Genomic DNA, 18,579 nt, shown 5'->3' on the forward strand with positions numbered 1-18,579 from the left:
TTTTTTGAAAGACCTTTCAGGGGTCTTGAGGGGAAACTTGAGGGAGTGAAGCGAGACATTGAAGTGAGAGTGAGAGCAACAAGAGAGGTGCTGCTGACTGCACCTTCTGCCCAGTCACTCAGCTCTCTCCCAGAGGATTATGGGTAAAGTTGGGCGTCTTTTTCGTTTGAGAGACCAGAGGATCACAAACTGAACACACACTCACACACTTGGACGCAAACAGAGACAAAGACACATTCTCTCACGAACATGCAAAAACAACAAAGAGTCTTACGCTCTAATACACACAGATACACACACACACTCACAGAAAAACCCACACGACACATTTCAAATGGGCCCACATTCCTTGATACGGGCACATCTACGTTCCTATAAAGGTTATAAAGTCTGATCACGCACATTGGCATACACTCGGGTGAGTTTAGTTAGAATATCTGGACCCAGATCCCCACTGGTTGGGGTGTGGGGCCACAGCAAGGTCATTTGTCCCCCTCCATTATATCCTAGCCCCGCCCCTTACACCCTGGCTAGACTGGCCACATTGCGTGCAAGAGCATTACACCATAAATGTTTGCGTGTATGTTATTCAATCATTTCATCTACGTTGCTAAAATGTAACTAATTTCTATTTGAGACGCTTGACACGCTGCGAGTACTGCCTCTCCCACCTCCGTATTGGTTTTCACAGAGATTACAAACCCACGTGGCTGCTTGAAAGATGAACAAGGAGAGATTAATCAAAGACAACTAAATAACAGCTCAAATCTGTGGAGGAATCATTTTAATAGAGAAACACACAATTGTGTTCTACAAAGAACCAGCTGAAAAGTCGACCATACGTGTCAGATCTAATAACAAAGCAATATTAATCTCCCAGGACAAACTAGCTAGCAACAGCTAGCTAGCTAAATATACATGGATGTTTTATGTGTGCTTCGACCTGCCCTAAAATGAATATAATTGATTCACAGTTGGTTTTGGTATTTTAACTTGATGGTGTCTGGTGGGGAGAGACAAAATCCTCATGTGCACGATGATGTACACGGCATGTTGAACCAAGGTGTTAGGTATTTAATCCCCCTCTCTCTTACCCCCAGTTGCTCTCTGCAGCATCACTCTTCCCCATAACCATCATGACCATGCTCTCCCCCATCTACCACCGCAGGTACAATGACATTCTTTGATTCTTCATACTCACTGTGACTCAACCTTCTCTACAGTACATCCACCTGAACGCCCTACTCACTTAGATGTACACAGGCAACTTTCCTTCCTTCTCCTCCACTTACACCCTTCTCTCTCTCTCTCTCTCTCTCATGGTAGTAGATTGAAGCTGACAGTGTGCACGTCACCACTTTTACTTTTTAATTCCTTTCTCCTCCCTTTTTACGTAATCTCATTCCCTCTCAGTTTATTTATATATTTCTCTCTCTCTCTCTCTCTCTCTCTCTCTCTCTCTCTCTCTCTCTCTCTCTCTCTCTCTCTCTCTCTCTCTCTCTCTCTCTCTCTCTCTCTCTCTCTCTCTCTCTCTCTCTCTCTCTCTCTCTCTCTCTCTCTCTCTCTCTACATCTTGTTATTTCTCTCCGTCTCCTTGGCCTATCCTCATTTGCCATCAGTATGGTACTGTATATTACAGTACAGTTTGGTATAGTGTAGTATGGTACTGTATATTACAGTACAGTTTGGTATAGTGTAGTATGGTACTGTATATTACAGTACAGTTTGGTATAGTGTAGTATGGTACTGTATATTACAGTACAGTTTGGTATAGTGTAGTATGGTACTGTATATTACAGTACAGTTTGGTATAGTGTAGTATGGTACTGTATATTACAGCACAGTTTGGTATAGTGTAGTATGGTACTGTATATTACAGTACAGTTTGGTATAGTGTAGTATGGTACTGTATATTACAGTACAGTTTGGTATAGTGTAGTATGGTACTGTATATTACAGTACAGTTTGGTATAGTGTAGTATGGTACTGTATATTACAGTACAGTTTGGTATAGTGTAGTATGGTACTGTATATTACAGTACAGTTTGGTATAGTGTAGTATGGTACTGTATATTACAGTACAGTTTGGTATAGTGTAGTATGGTACTGTATATTACAGCACAGTTTGGTATAGTGTAGTATGGTACTGTATATTACAGTACAGTTTGGTATAGTGTAGTATGGTACTGTATATTACAGTATAGTTTGGTATAGTGTAGTATGGTACTGTATATTACAGTACAGTTTGGTATAGTGTAGTATGGTACTGTATATTACAGTACAGTTTGGTATAGTGTAGTATGGTACGGTACATTACAGTACAGTTTGGTATAGTGTAGTATGGTACTGTATATTACAGTACAGTTTGGTATAGTGTAGTATGGTACGGTTCATTACAGTACAGTTTGGTATAGTGTAGTATGGTACTGTATATTACAGTACAGTTTGGAATAGTGTAGTACGGTGCGGTACATTACAGTACAGTTTGGTATAGTGTAGTATGGTACGGTACATTACAGTACAGTTTGGTATAGTGTAGTATGTTACGGTACATTACAGTACAGTTTGGTATAGTGTAGTATGGTACGGTACATTACAGTACAGTTTGGTATAGTGTAGTATGTTACGGTACATTACAGTACAGTTTGGTATAGTGTAGTATGGTACGGTTCATTACAGTACAGTTTGGTATAGTGTAGTATGTTACGGTACATTACAGTACAGTTTGGTATAGTGTAGTATGTTACGGTACATTACAGTACAGTTTGGTATAGTGTAGTATGGTACGGTTCATTACAGTACAGTTTGGTATAGTGTAGTATGGTACGGTACATTACAGTAGAGTTTGGTATAGTGTAGTATGGTACGGTACATTACAGTACAGTTTGGTATAGTGTAGTATGGTACGGTACATTACAGTACAGTTTGGTATAGTGTAGTATGTTACGGTACATTACAGTACAGTTTGGTATAGTGTAGTATGGTACGGTACATTACAGTACAGTTTGGTATAGTGTAGTATGTTACGGTACATTACAGTACAGTTTGGTATAGTGTAGTATGGTACGGTTCATTACAGTACAGTTTGGTATAGTGTAGTATGTTACGGTACATTACAGTACAGTTTGGTATAGTGTAGTATGTTACGGTACATTACAGTACAGTTTGGTATAGTGTAGTATGGTACGGTTCATTACAGTACAGTTTGGTATAGTGTAGTATGGTACGGTACATTACAGTAGAGTTTGGTATTGTGTAGTATGGTACAGTACATTACAGTACAGTTTGGTATAGTGTAGTATGGTACGGAACATTACAAAATGATATAGTATATAATGAAATAGAGAAAAAATCCACTCTTTGTTTTTTACAATTTCAATAAACTGTATGTACGTCTGGTTTTCCATTCGCTTATAAGGAAATGAGATGAGCCCTGGCTTGAAGTGGTGTTGACAGGAAGACGACTGTAAAGCTACTGAAATTGTGTGCTATGCTGCCATCTGTTGGTCATGAATTTGCACCACAGCAACGTGTTACTACAGTCAGTGCGTGTTTTCTGTGTGCTGGGGTGTTTGTATGTGTTTTTGATGTGCTAAGTATGTATGCTTGATTGTAATACAACTCGTAGAATCTACACAGCTTTGGTAGAGATACATTGATCTGTTAGAGATGCAACTCTCAAATGCAGAAAAATAAACTCTCTGAGTTGACAAAATGTGAAGAAAAGGCTCTTTTGCTATTCTTTGGTGGTCATCTCATTTCTATCTCATTTTACCACAGATGGAAATGTGCTCCTGCTCTATCAGGGGCCATGGAGAATGGAGAATGGCATTGAGTGAGAGACAATATCTGAAACAGAGTGAAACCAAACAGAATAGAATACGGAATAGCGGGTCATTTGAGTGTATGCTATAGGATGAGTGTATGCTATAGGATTAGTGTATGCTATAGGGTGAGTGTATGCTATAGGGTGAGTGTATGCTATAGGGTGAGTGTATGTATGTGAGTGAGAGTTTGAATTGGATAGGTGTGAAAAACTAAGAGAGAGAGAGAGAGAGAGAGAGAGAGAGAGAATGTAAATAAATGATAAGAAAAAGACAGGAAGGGGGAACATAGAGAGAGCGTCGGGCTACGGGTGAATATTTATGAATGGAGAGCGGAAGCCTAAGTGTACTGTCCCAATCTTCCTGTAGTATTTAACGATTAACCTCCCATTAAAGTGTCTGATTAATCCTGATGGATTTACTCCCTTAAAATAAAGGTCACATTATATGTAGAGGGCAAAGACTCAGGGGATCTTAGTCCATGTCTCAACAGTAGTACGTCTGGATGCCTTGTAGAGAGAGGGCAAAGACTCAGGGGATCTTAGTCCATGTCTCAACAGTAGTACGTCTGGATGCCTTGTAGAGAGAGGGCAAAGACTCAGGGGATCTTAGTCCATGTCTCAACAGTAGTACGTCTGGATGCCTTGTAGAGAGAGGGCAAAGACTCAGGGGATCTTAGTCCATGTCTCAACAGTAGTACGTCTGGATGCCTTTCTCTTGTTCATCCACTCAGGTATTCATGTCTGATATCACTATTGAATAGCTAGAATCAGTCAGAAAGAGCCATGATCCAATAGTAGAGACTAGTAGAGAGCACCGTCATTATAAACCAATTACAGACTCTCTCCTCCTGACTCATCTCTGCTGGTTGGTTTCCCTGTCCTCACTGTCCTCGGGACCCAGTGTGAAGACAGGGACAACGTGGGCAGAGCAGGAGGGGGAGAGGTGTGAAGGTTAAGGTGAGAGCAAGAGGAGAGTGACGGAGAGATGAAAGGATGAGAGTTATTGTATGGACAGATTAAAGGGGGTTTAATGGAGGCCCAGAAGCACTAAGGCCTCTGACAGTACCATCCACGTAGACAGGGAAGAAATGAAAACGCTCATATTTCCTCCCTGATCTCTAACACTCCCTTCTCTCTTTGAGGCTATTTTCTCATCTAATCATCGGTTTCTTTATCCCCCTTTATCTCTTGCCCTCATTTAAATAGTCTCTACCAACTCATAACCTTTTCTTCCTCACAACATTACACCACCAAATGTGAACCAGAGACATGGTCTCAAATGTTATTGGTTTGTCCTCCAAATAACCATTGTTCAGTGGGTTCAGGTGCACTCCAATCTGTATTGTCCTGGTGTGTGGTCATCCCTCTGTGTGGTCATCCCTCTGTTCTCGCCGTAGGGGGACATCGAGTCAGTGATACAGATGAACACTCCTCCTTTGACCCTCCCCCCAGGGGATTGTAATGAACTATCTCGTTTCATCTCTGCTCCGCTCTCTCCTCGGTGTGTGAGGGCCACCGAGTGTGTGTGACCCTGAGAGGTCCATAAAATAGCGAGTGTGGGGCAATGTTCATTGGCAAAGGGTAGAGGAACTACTTCTGTGAAGACTTACGAATGAGCATGTGTGGAGACAAACGACAGGACATGGGCAGGACATGGGCAGGACATGGGCAGGACATGGGCAGGACATGGACAGGACATGGGCAGGACATGGGCAGGACATGGGCAGGACATGGGCAGGACATGGACAGGACATGGACAGGACATGGGCAGGACATGGGCAGGACATGGACAGGACATGGACAGGACATGGGCAGGACATGGGCAGGACATGGGCAGGACATGGACAGGACATGGGCAGGACATGGGCAGGACATGGGCAGGACATGGGCAGGACATGGGCAGGACATGGACAGGACATGGGCAGGACATGGGCAGGACATGGGCAGGACATGGACAGGACATGGGCAGGACATGGGCAGGACATGGACAGGACATGGGCAGGACATGGGCAGGACATGGGCAGGACATGAGCAGGACATGGGCAGGACATGGGCAGGACATGGGCAGGACATGGGCAGGACATGGACAGGACATGGACAGGACATGGGCAGGACATGGGCAGGACATGGGCAGGACATGGACAGGACATGGGCAGGACATGGGCAGGACATGGGCAGGACATGGGCAGGACATGGGCAGGACATGGGCAGGACATGGACAGGAGCGAGCGTTCAAGGATGTGTTGTTAATTCATCTGCTCACAACTCTTCGTTGTTGCGTCACACTTTCGTTTGCTGCATTTGAATGAGCACGTTGCCCATTTGTTTCCAAGTATGTTGTGTTTATTAATGCCGTTGACTTTCATGAATGACAGACAGGCGACAGGAAGGGATGAAGGGTTCTCAAGAGGGAAACTGTGAAGAGAAACCCATTGATTTATCACGCAAAACAAAATGTCCCCTTCAAGTCTTCAGGGATTGTGTGAGATTGAGGGTAATGGAGAATTGAGGCGAGAAGAAGAAAATATGTAGTCAAATGTCAAATGTCCCACTTAAATCACAATGTGTGACTTGGCCTTTGTGTGTGTCTGTGTAACTCCCTGTGGACTTGTGACACTTTTATCCATAACCTCCTCTCCTCACTCCCATCTCTCCCACTTATCGCCGTGTGCAACACACTCAGCCCTCTTTATCCACAACATAGAAAGTAGAGGAGGAGGAACTAGAGAGGAGGATTCAGGGAGCAAAAAAACAAGTTCGGAGAGAGAGGGTGGGAGAGAGGAAGAGCGAAGATCACAGCATTTTGAAACAAAGACCACGGTTTACCGCAGAGAGAAGCACACACTGGTGTAAGAGAACAGCAGGGGCTGAGACCCGCCTGTAGAGGGGTAGAGAACAGCAGGGGCTGAGACCCGCGTGTAGAGGGGTAGAGAACAGCAGGGGCTGAGACCCGCCTGTAGAGGGGTAGAGAACAGACTAACAGCGAGGAACTCAGAAAGACAGTGAAGGAGAGAGGCCGAGAAACCCAAAGTCTTGAGAAGAGAAGAGGACCTGGACATTGAGATGGGGGTTGTGCTGGGGACTTTCTCCGTGCACACCAAACAGGTCGACTACAGAAGACGAGGTATGAGAACACCTGAAAATGTGTGTGTGTGTGTGTGTGTGTGTGTGTGTGTGTGTGTGTGTGTGTGTGTGTGTGTGTGTGTGTGTGTGTGTGTGTGTGTGTGTGTGTGTGTGTGTGTGTGTGTGTGTGTGTGTGTGTGTGTGTGTGTGTGTGTGTGTGTGTGTGTGTGTGTGTGTGTGTGTGTAGACACATGAGGAGTTCTAGACCAAGTCAATAGCACAGCACTCTCCAAGAGATGCGTTTCAGAGGTTTATTATAACCTGTGTACCTATTGATTGTTCATTGATGTTGTTTATGAGGATTCAGCACATCTGTCTTTAAACACATTACAACTTTGATGTGAGAGCACTGTGTGCATTTGATTTAGAGGAGTTACTTTGTGTTAGTGTGTTTAATGCCGTATGAGGCTGCTGAAGAGTACAGAGCTGGTTACCAAACCAAGCATGTTTTAGGGCAGTTCATCTGACTGTGTGTGTGTGTGTGTGCGTGTGTGTGTGTGTGTGTGATGTATGTTGTGGTGGCATTTCTGTATATTTTCCCTATGTTTTGGGCCATTATCAAAGTGCTACAAAGTCTCTTCGTGGTTACAATTGGCTGCGAGCTGTTTTGAATGGAAAGAGAGGGAGTGAGACAGTGCCAGTAGAAAGCAGAGAAAGAGAGGTGAAGAGGCTGTTATCACGAGATGAGAAGGGGAGATACAGGAAGAGGGTGGGAGAGTCGGATGGTTACACATCCATGATTATTCACGCCTTGATGTTTAATTCATCGCTGCTGTATGTATGAATACACACTCACTCACTCTCACACATGCACACACACGCAGGCACACACACACAAACAGCCTCACATCACTTGCTCGGTTTGGTAACCAAGACACTACCTCTCAAGTGAAAGTGTGCGTGTAACATTTTGACGTTCAGATGGTTGTCTATACTACTCTACTGTATCTGGTGCTACAGATACACTGTCTGATCATCTATTTCTGCTGGTCAAGCAATGGTGACACACAGAACGGTGTTAGGAATTAGTGGAGAAACACTGATCTATTGTCAATACTGAGATGCATACAAAGGGCCTCTGACAGAGCCCAAGGATAACCAAAACACCAACTGATTTCATGGGAATGCCTAATATAGTAGATATTGGCTATTGGACCGCTTCTTATCATAGTTATCAACATCCCTTCCACAGGAATAGAATGCATCATATAACCGTTTGATGTAAATCTGCACTTTGTTGTTGCCCACTTACTCTCTCTCTTCTCCAAGCCTTCCAGTCTTTTGCTATATGAGAGAGAGAGAGAGAGAGAGAGAGAGAGAGAGAGAGAGAGATCCTTTCAAGTATGAAGAGAAAGTTGAAAGGGGTGTAGAAAAAAGAGAGGGGATGCATTTTTAAACTATGGGAAGCATTTTTAGAACACTGACACGCAGACACATGCAGAAAGAGAGAGGTAGAGAGATGTACAGTGTTGGTACAGATCCAATGGGATTAGAAGTTCTGGGCAAAAACACAAAATCGCTCAGAATGTTTGAAGCCCTTTTTTCAAAACCACAAGAGCTTTCTGGTGGAAAATGTCCTGTCCTACTGTAACTCTCTCTGTATGTCTGTCAGTGTCTCAGTCTCTTGCATAGGCAGGAAGGAGATAGGGGTGCTGTTGAATGAGTCCTGGATCCTGTGTAGACTGGTGATGGTTGCTGGCTTTGTTTCTGTGTATGCCTGGTTCAGATGAACTCTTATACTGTGGGGACTGACTCTGATGGCCTGCTTTCAGGACTAAATAAACCAGGTTGGTGTGGTGTGAGAGGACTGGCTATGAATTGAGTAGTAAGAAGCAGACACAGCTAACTATGTAGTGGCAGGCTCTGAATGCTTATATATTTATCTTACACCTAATTAAAGCCCAGAGGGGATTCTGTCTGTCTAACTACTGAAGCTCTCCCTATCCCCCCTCTATTTCTCTTCTCTCCCTATACCCCCTCTACTTCTCTTCTTTCCCTATACCCCCTCTACTTCGCTTCTCTCCTTATCCCCCCTCTACTTCTCTTATCTCCTTATCCCCCCTCTACTTCTCTTCTCTCCCTATCCCCCCTCTACTTCTCTTCTCTCCCTATACCCCCTCTACTTCTCTTCTTTCCCTATACCCCCTCTACTTCTCTTATCTCCTTATCCCCCCTCTACTTCTCTTCTCTCCCTATCCCCCCTCTACTTCTCTTCTCTCCCTATACCCCCTCTACTTCTCTTCTTTCCCTATACCCCCTCTACTTCTCTTCTCTCCCTATCCCCCCTCTACTTCTCTTCTCTCCTTATCCCCCCTCTACTTCTCTTCTCTACTTATTGCCCCTCTACTTCTCTTCTCTCCCTATCCCCAGTCTACTTCTCTTTTCTCCCTATCCCCCCTCTACTTCTCTTCTCTCCCGAAACCCCCTCTACTTCTCTTCTCTCCCTATTCCCCCTCCCTATTTCTCTTCTCGATCAATCCCCTCTCTGAATACAAATTGTCCCATCATCATACTAAGGCAGTAACATATATATTCTCACAGCATGTAGAACACTGAGAGTTATGCAAAACACTATTCACTACTCAAATGCTACAGAGAGCAGAGATAGGGTTGAGTAGAATCCCGCCGTGTGCAGAGGAAAGACTGTATTAGTCTCTAATAGGCCGTTCTGTGCTCTGTAGCCAGAAATCCAACATAATTGGGACGAATCGGAATCTCAGTTCCTGAAATAGTTTGTTTTTCTTATAATTAATTAGGATGTGAAGTTTTGATTTAACTTCAGGAAACTCTCTCTCATCTCAAACCTCTCAGTTAATGAGAGCAAACATCAGACAAAGCAGGGACCGAAAACAAGCAGCTATTTATACAGACCATTAGAGACAGAGGAAGCTCCAGCTAAAGGAACTGGGCTCCGAGAAACACAAACACAGCGTGAGTTTGTGCATGAGTGTGTGTTTGTGCGTATGTGCATACGTGCTTACATGCATTCACAACTCTGTGTGGGTGATGGGATTGTGTCTACGTGTTTCTACATAATTCTAATTTCCATCATTATCTTTTTTCTCCTGAAATGGAGAATCCACATCTCCTCTACTCATTCCTCCTCGCTGGCACTGACATGTTGTTCTTCGGGAAAATACACATGCAACAGCAAGGCAGGACCCTGCCATATGTCAAGGCAATCATGCATAAAGGGAAGCAGAGGGGTATTTTAGAGGTCATCGTGTGTGTGTGTGTGTGTGTGTGTGTGTGTGTGTGTGTGTGTGTGTGTGTGTGTGTGTGTGTGTGTGTGTGTGTGTGTGTGTGTGTGTGTGTGTGTGTGTGTGTGTGTGTGTGTGAGAGAGAAGGGGAGGGGATTTTCCTATGGTTTGCAAAGAAGGGCACCTATTGGTAGATGGTTGAAAATAAAAAAAGCAGACATTGAATATCCCTTTCAGCATGGCTGAAGTTATTAATTACACTTTGCATGGTGTATCAATACACCCAGTCACTCACTATAAGGATACAGGCATCCTTCCTAACTCAGTTGCCAGAGAGGAAGGAAACCGCTCAGGGATTTTACTATGAGGACAATGGTGACTTTAAAAGAGTTACAGAGTTTAATAGTTGTGATAGGAGAAAACTGAGGATGCATCAACAACATTGTAGTCTCTCCACAATACTAACCTAGTTGAGAGTGAAAATAAGCTACAGTATAACACATATTCCATAACATGCATCCTGTTTGCAATAACTTTGCAATAATAAATACTGCAAAAAAAATAAGAAATTAACTTCATGTCATGAATACAAAGCATTATGTTTGTGGCAAATCCAACACAACACATCACTGAGTAGGGTAACACGCCGTCATTTATTTTGCCTTGTCTTCCAGGAACATTTTGTGGGGTGAGGCTTTCAGGACTGTTGCCGACTCAGCCTTTCTTTTCCTAGGCCTCGCCTTTCTGTATCCTTGGCCTATTACCTCTGCCGCTGTTAGTCGTTGTAGAACTGGTACTTTAAACAAAAAGAAACAAACAAATAAACAACAACAAAAACTCATTGGTTCAACAAACACTTCTTTCTAATCACTCTATGTGTTACTATATATTTCAGAGAATTTGTGATGAGGTTTTTTTTCTTGCCAACGTTCGGAGCAAGGTCACTGGAGACCTGCTGGCTAGGCTGTGGGGTGGAGGTTGTGGGGTGGAGGTTGTGGCAGAGGTTGTGGCAGAGGTTGTGGCAGAGGTTGTGGCAGAGGTTGTGGTAGGGGTAGAGGTCATAATGGGGGTGAAGCCAACAGCTCAAACCAGACAGTTTTTTTGTGGGATACGGATGGATAAAACAAGTCTATGCCTGCCAACCACCTTTCTTTACTGAATGCCTTACGGATTCCTGTCCTCTCCGCCAGGTCAAAGGCCAGTTTCCGGACAGCCGGGGGCTCTTTTCATTTCTGGGATATGACTCACCAGGTCACATTCGAAAGAGATTGGTAACCCACCCAAATGGCTGTGGCCTGGGGTTTTGACCTGCTTGTCTCGGCAGGGCCTCAGGGTTTTGACCTGCTTGTCTCGGCAGGGCCTCAGGGTTTTGACCTGCTTGTCTCGGCAGGGCCTCAGGGTTTTGACCTGCTTGTCTCGGCAGGGCCTCAGGGTTTTGACCTGCTTGTCTCGGCAGGGCCTCGGGGTTTTGACCTGCTTGTCTCGGCAGGGCCTCGGGGTTTTGACCTGCTTGTCTCAGCAGGGCCTCGGGGTTTTGACCTGCTTGTCTCGGCAGGGACTCGGGGTTTTGACCTGCTTGTCTCGGCAGGGACTCGGGGTTTTGACCTGCTTGTCTCGGCAGGGCCTCGGGATTTTGACCTGCTTGTCTCGGCAGGGCCTCGGGGTTTTGACCTGCTTGTCTCGGCAGGGACTCGGGGTTTTGACCTGCTTGTCTCGGCAGGGCCTCGGGGTTTTGACCTGCTTGTCTCGGCAGGGCCTCAGGGTTTTGACCTGCTTGTCTCGGCAGGGCCTCGGGGTTTTGACCTGCTTGTCTCGGCAGGGACTCGGGGTTTTGACCTGCTTGTCTCGGCAGGGACTCGGGGTTTTGACCTGCTTGTCTCGGCAGGGACTCGGGGTTTTGACCTACTTGTCTCGGCAGGGACTCGGGGTTTTGACCTGCTTGTCTCGGCAGGGACTCAGGGTTTTGACCTGCTTGTCTCGGCAGGGACTCAGGGTTTTGAGTTGCACATTAAAAGCATGTGCAGTAAATGCCTTGCCCTATTCTGACCCCTAACAATAACTGCTATTCTGACCCTAACCTTCTAACCCTATCCCCACCATAACCTTCTGACCCTAAACCTAACCCCTATTCCTTACAATAGCCCTAACCTATTTTGACCCTAACCCTAACCCATATTCTGACAATAACCCTAACCCCTATTCTAACCCTAACCCTAACACCTATTCTGACCCTAACCCTGGCCCCTATTTTAACGCTGACCCCTAACCCTAATTCTAACCCTGCTAACTGGGGGTTATCTGGCTATGCTAGCAGACATTACCTTATGCTAACTAGCTGGCTAGTATTTATTTCACCTCAGATTGACTAAATTACTGCTAGAAACAAATGATCAACCAAAAGGGGGCATCTCACCCCATTGTGGGGGGGTGGGGGTTCTCTTGACCTCATCATACTAACCTAAATGACCTTTTTCTAAGTGGCAAAACATTTGATAAATGTACCTCAAAATCGTTTAGATGGAATGACTTCAAAAATGTTGATCAAACAGAGGTAATTTGTAATTGATCAAGACTAGTGGCAGCTAGAGGAACTGTATAATTTTTTTAGGGGGACATCTTGCACCATAGTACCTTAGCACTTTTCATTTTTCAAGCATGGTGGTGGCTGCACCAGGTTATGGGTATTCTTGACATCGGCAAGGAATAGGGAGTTTTGTTATCATTAAAAGAAATGGAATAGACCTAAGCACAGGCTAAATCCTAGAGTGAAACCAGGTTCAGTCTGCTTTCCAACAGACACTGGGAGACAAATTCACCTTTCACAGGATAATAACCTAAAACACAAGGCCAAATATATACTGGAGTTACTTATTAAGATGACATTGAATGTTCCTGAGTGGCCTAGTTACAGTTTGGACTCAAATCTGCTTGAAAATCTATGGCAAGACTTGAAAATGACTGTCTAGCAATGATCAACAACCAAGTTGACAGAGCTTGAAGTCATTTTCAAAAGAACATGTGCAAATATTATACAATCCAGGTGTGCAAAGCTCTTAGAAACGTATGAAGAAAGACTCACAGCTGTAATCGCTGCCAAAAGTGATTCTGACATGCCACTCAGGGGGTTGAATACTTGTTTTTCATATTTTCATTACAAATGTTAACATCTGTATTTTGTGTAGATCGTTGACAAAACAGATGTCAATGAAAACCATTTTAGCGGTGTGAATACTTTCTGATGGTACTATCTAGAGAGCTCTCATGCAGCAAGATGAGAGGCCACATAGCTTTAGATATTCCACCCTGTCATAGAGTAGACATGGAGGGAAGGTACGAAGGAGAGAAGATGAAGTAGCATAGTGAATGTGGGTAGTATGGATCACTCTCAGCCTGACATACTCTATCTACATCCATACCATTCACTAGTCTGGAGGTGTGAGCACAGCAACAGTTACTGACACCGCATAACAACAAGGTATGAGGAGAGAGAGGGAGGAAAGGATGGAAGAGGGAGGTGGGGGTGAAGAGTGAAAGACAGGGAAAAAGAGAGTGGGGTGACCGAGGAGTGAATGAGCGCAGGGTGGGAGGGGCATGGAGAAGCAGGAGCAGCTTGTGTGCGTTTGGGGAAGGAGAATTTGAGCCATTTTTTCGTTCACTCAGAAACGTCGGCAAAAGAACAGGGGCACCACCATAGTGAGGCCCGGCGTGGACCAGACCGAGAAGAGACAGGAGGAGGGCAGAGGTATAGAGAGGGAGAAAGCCATAGAGAGAAGGACTGCTCAGTCCTCAGTTTGTTCGAACAGGCGGGTTTCCACGTCGACAACATGGGCGCAGTGGTCGGCACGTTGACCATGCAGACTAAGCAGAGGAGACGACCATCCAGAGGTATGTCAACTACAGTGCATTCGGAATGTATTCAGACCCCTTGACTTTATCCACATTTTGTTACGTTACAGCCTTATTCTAAAATTGATTAAATAAATGTTTTTCCTCATCAATTTACATACAATACCCCATAATGAGTAAGCGAAAACTGTTTTTTTGATTTTTACAAATGTATTAAATAAAACATGTAAATACCTTATTTGCATAAGTATTCAGACCCTTTGTTATGAGACTCTAAATTGAGCTCAGGTGCATCCTGTTTCCATTGATCATCCTTGAGATGTTTCTACAACTTGGTTGGAGTCCACCTGTGGTAAATTCAATTCAATTGAGACATGATTTGGAAAGGCACACACCTGTCTATATAAAGGTCCCACAGCAAAAACCAAGCCATGAGGTCAAAGGAATTTTCCGAAGCGCTCCGAGACAGGATTATGTTGATGAACAGACCTGGGGAAGGGTACCAAAAAATGTCTGCAACATTGAAGGTCCTCAAGAACACAGTGGCTTCCATCATTCTTAAATGGAAGAAGTTTGGTACCACCAAGGCTCTTCCTAGAGCTGGCCGCCCGGCCAAATTGAGCAATCGGGGGAGAAGGGCCTTGGTCAGGATGGTGACCAAGAACCTGATGGTCACTGACAGAGCTCCAGAGTTCCTCTGTGGAGATGGGAGAACCTTCCAGAATCTCTGTAGCACTCCATCAATCAAGCCATTATGGTAGAGTGGCCAGACGCAAGTCACTCCTCCGCTTGGAGTTTACCAAAGGCACCTAAAGAACTAAGACCATGAGAAACAAGATTCTCTATTCTGATGAAAACAAGATTGAACTCTTTGGCTTAAATGCCAAGTGTCACGTCTGGAGGAAATGTAGGAAACCATCCCTACGGTGAAGCATAGTGGAAGCAGCATCATGCTGTGGGAATGTGTTTCAGTGGCAAGGACTGGGAGACTAGACAGGATTGAGGGAAAGATTAACAGAGCAAACTACAGAGAGATCCTTGATGAAAACCTGTTCCAGAGAACTCAGGACCTCAGACTGGGACGAAGGTTCTACTTCCAACAAGACAACAACCCTAAGCACACAGCCAAGATAACACAGGAGTGGCTTCGGAACAATGTCCTTGAGTGGACCAGCCAGAGCATGGACTTGAAAACGATCTCGGGAGAGACTTGAAAATAGCTGTGCAGCGACACACCGCATCCAACCTGACAGAGCTTGAGAGTATCCTCAGAAAAGAATGGGAGAAAAGAATGGGAGAAACTTGCATCATTCCCAAGAAGACTCAAGGCTGTAATCGCTGCCTAATATGCTTCAACAAAGTACTGAGGAAAGGGTCTTGTACTTATGTAAATGTGATATTTCCAAACACTTGTAGAAACCTGTTTTTGCTTTGTCATTATGGGGTATTGTGTGTAGATTGGTGACGAGAAAACAAACAATTGAATCCATTTTAGAATAAGGCTGTAACGTAACAAAATGTGGAAAAAGACAAGGTGTCTGAATACTTTCAGAATGCACTGTACATCAATCAGACAGAACACAGAGAGACAGAGAGAGAGACAAACTCAAAAGACAGACACATAGAAGACGACAATGGCTGACAAGCAGGGACACCCTAACTGGATAGAGAACCTGAACTACACTCTCATGGTTATGACTGAATAACCACGGTCCTTAACCAGCAGCTAATGATCATGAGTTTGGCTGTGACATGTCTCAGTCTCTATGGGAACTCTAAGATAGCATGTACAGGATAATGCTATTATTATTAGTAGTAGTAGTAGTAGTAGTAAGCAACTTACTTCAAACTGCACAGAGAGACATAAATGGTATCCACAAGTTCATCTGACTCTGGGGAAGTAGATAAAGGGCCTCATTGCCATGATCCCAAAGTATCCCTTTAAAGGCATGAGACCTTGCGATGTTTTATTATCAACTAATAATATACTGGATCTTTCTATGTGACTTTAAATCTGATGGTCAACGATGATCGATTCAGATCATAATTCACCATAATAAGATGATAATACGGCAATGCAAGGGAGACATTATTGCTTAGAACAAGTCCTAGACTGCTTTATTGCAGCATTATAGTGCATTATAGTTGTGGGCTTCAGGTCAAAGGTTACCCTCTCTAATATGTCTGATAGCTAGATAAACAGTTAATTCAGTAAGGTGGCAAATTAAGTGCTAGGGGGCTACATAAATGGATGACATTACTGTTGAGGAACCATGTCCACTCATACTGCCCTAATGGTTGTATAGTAACACGTGTGGACAGGAAGAGAAGTCAAGGGACAGAGCAATAGAGAAACTGAAAGACTGAGAGTGACAAAACAGAAAAAGGAGATAGAGATGGATAGCGTGACTGACACATAAGTGAACGCAGAGGAGAGCGAGGAACAGTGACCAGGGGAGGACTATGTGTGTGAAATATGTGGCGTCTTTCCTGAGGTGCTCATTGCATGCTGTCCCACAGGCACGGTTGAAAGATTGTTGTCATATATAAGGATGCCCTTGAGAAAGACAGGGTTCAGAATCATTGCTCCTGACTCAAAGGCCTTTTATTACAGTTGGTGTGTGTCAGAGGAGGCTGGTGGGTGGAGCTACGGGAGGAAAGGTTCATTCCAATGGATAGAATGGAATCAATGAAACTGAGTCCACGTGTTTGGTACCATTCCTTTAATTCCATTCCAGTCGTTACGATAATCCTGTCCTCCTATAGCTCCTCCCACCAGCCTTCTCTGGTGCGCACGTGTGAGCATGTGCGTGTGCGCTTGCTTGCGTGTGCACAGATGCACATGCATGTGTTCTCAAGAGGAGCAGAGTGAGAATGTGCGTATGTGTTTTGCATGTGAGCATGTGCATTGGCACTCAGCTCACATCTCATACCTCTTCCTGTCCGTATGCTTGAAAGGCTGTTGTCATGGAGACTGCAGGGTTGTGGGGGCATAAGAGGGGAATGTGAACAATCCCCTGTGTTGCCTGATGGATGGATTATGAAGTGATGGTACTATGATATGAAGTAGAGACTCCATGGGATACTGCAATGAGTCACACTGTGTGGTATTACATGAGGGGCACCACCAGAATCATGTTAGGCATGGCTTTCTACAAATACCTCACATGTAGTGGGAGGTTGTATACTGGAGGGATATGGATCTTTTGCCCAGACTTATTCTCAGTGATTCTCTAAATTGTTTGCTTTCTTGTTTTAAAATGGGGTAGTTGTTTAAAATTAGTTTATATTAATAGTAGATGTTAACAGAATTCCAATATACTGCATGTTATTTTTAAATTTAAAAAACCATTTGGCAATCTTAAAAATGTTAATAGCAATATGAGTTATGGCTTGGGGGTGAGGGGGGGAATTCTGTATTCATACATCATCACATTGACAATCAATTAGGAGGATTGATCTCCTTGATTAAAATCCTGCCATTAATTAAGGCTGACGTATATCAATGCATTTAATCCCACAGATTAAATGTATTGATACACGCAGCAGCAGACGGCTGTTGGATTCATCTCCAAAATCACTTAGCAACTCTTGGAAAATAATTTGACCATCACTAACACATCCAATCCCCTTCAGCGATTTGTGAGAGAAAAATCTCCTTCAAACAGCGTGTTTTCTGCAGAGGAGAGACGGCGTGTGTTTTTCTCCTGGAGAGGACAGACGGCGTGTGTTTTTCTCCTGGAGAGGAGAGACGGCGTGTGTTTTTCTCCTGGAGAGGAGAGACGGCGTGTGTTTTTCTCCTGGAGAGGAGAGACGGCGTGTGTTTTTATACTGGAGAGGAGAGATGGCGTGTGTTTTTCTACTGGAGAGGAGAGATGGCGTGTGTTTTTCTACTGGAGAGGAGAGATGGCGTGTGTTTTTCTACTGGAGAGGAGAGATGGCGTGTGTTTTTCTACTGCAGAGGAGAGATGGCATGTGTTTTTCTACTGGAGAGGAGAGATGGCGTGTGTTTTTCTCCTGGAGAGGACAGACGGCGTGTGTTTTTCTCCTGGAGAGGAGAGACGGCGTGTGTTTTTATACTGGAGAGGAGAGATGGCGTGTGTTTTTCTACTGGAGAGGAGAGATGGCGTGTGTTTTTCTCCTGGAGAGGAGAGATGGCGTGTGTTTTTCTCCTGGAGAGGAGAGATGGCGTGTGTTTTTCTACTGGAGAGGAGAGATGGCGTGTGTTTTTCTACTGGAGAGGAGAGATGGCGTGTGTTTTTCTACTGCAGAGGAGAGATGGCATGTGTTTTTCTACTGCAGAGGAGAGATGGCGTGTGTTTTTCTACTGGAGAGGAGAGATGGTGTGTGTTTTTCTACTGGAGAGGAGAGACGGTGTGTGTTTTTCTACTGGAGAGGAGAGATGGTGTGTGTTTTTCTACTGGAGAGGAGAGACGGCGTGTGTTTTTCTACTGGAGAGGAGAGATGGCGTGTGTTTTTCTACTGGAGAGGAGAGATGGCGTGTGTTTTTCTACTGGAGAGGAGAGATGGCGTGTGTTTTTCTACTGGAGAGGAGAGATGGCGTGTGTTTTTCTACTGCAGAGG

General features: G+C 44.4%; 1 protein-coding gene across 5 annotated transcripts in view; it reads left to right on the forward strand.

Moving 5' to 3' along the window:
- The window catches only part of LOC118390304 (Kv channel-interacting protein 1-like), a 37,043-nt gene that overhangs the window by 6,986 nt on the left and 11,478 nt on the right, over positions 1 to 18,579 (forward strand). The window contains exon 1 of one of the 5 annotated variants that reach the window (XM_035780746.2): positions 6,544 to 6,950. The exons of 2 other annotated variants lie outside the window; for them this stretch is intronic. In XM_035780746.2, coding sequence (XP_035636639.1) covers positions 6,890 to 6,950 — 61 coding nt within the window. In that variant the 5' untranslated portion in view covers positions 6,544 to 6,889. Of the gene's footprint in view, positions 1 to 6,543; positions 6,951 to 13,712; positions 14,035 to 18,579 lie in introns of those variants that run through there. 2 more of the 5 variants (XM_035780742.2, XM_035780743.2) reach the window with 2 other exon arrangements.

Source organism: Oncorhynchus keta, chromosome 11, assembly GCF_023373465.1.
Source record: "Oncorhynchus keta strain PuntledgeMale-10-30-2019 chromosome 11, Oket_V2, whole genome shotgun sequence".
NCBI classification, from domain to species: domain Eukaryota; kingdom Metazoa; phylum Chordata; class Actinopteri; order Salmoniformes; family Salmonidae; genus Oncorhynchus; species Oncorhynchus keta.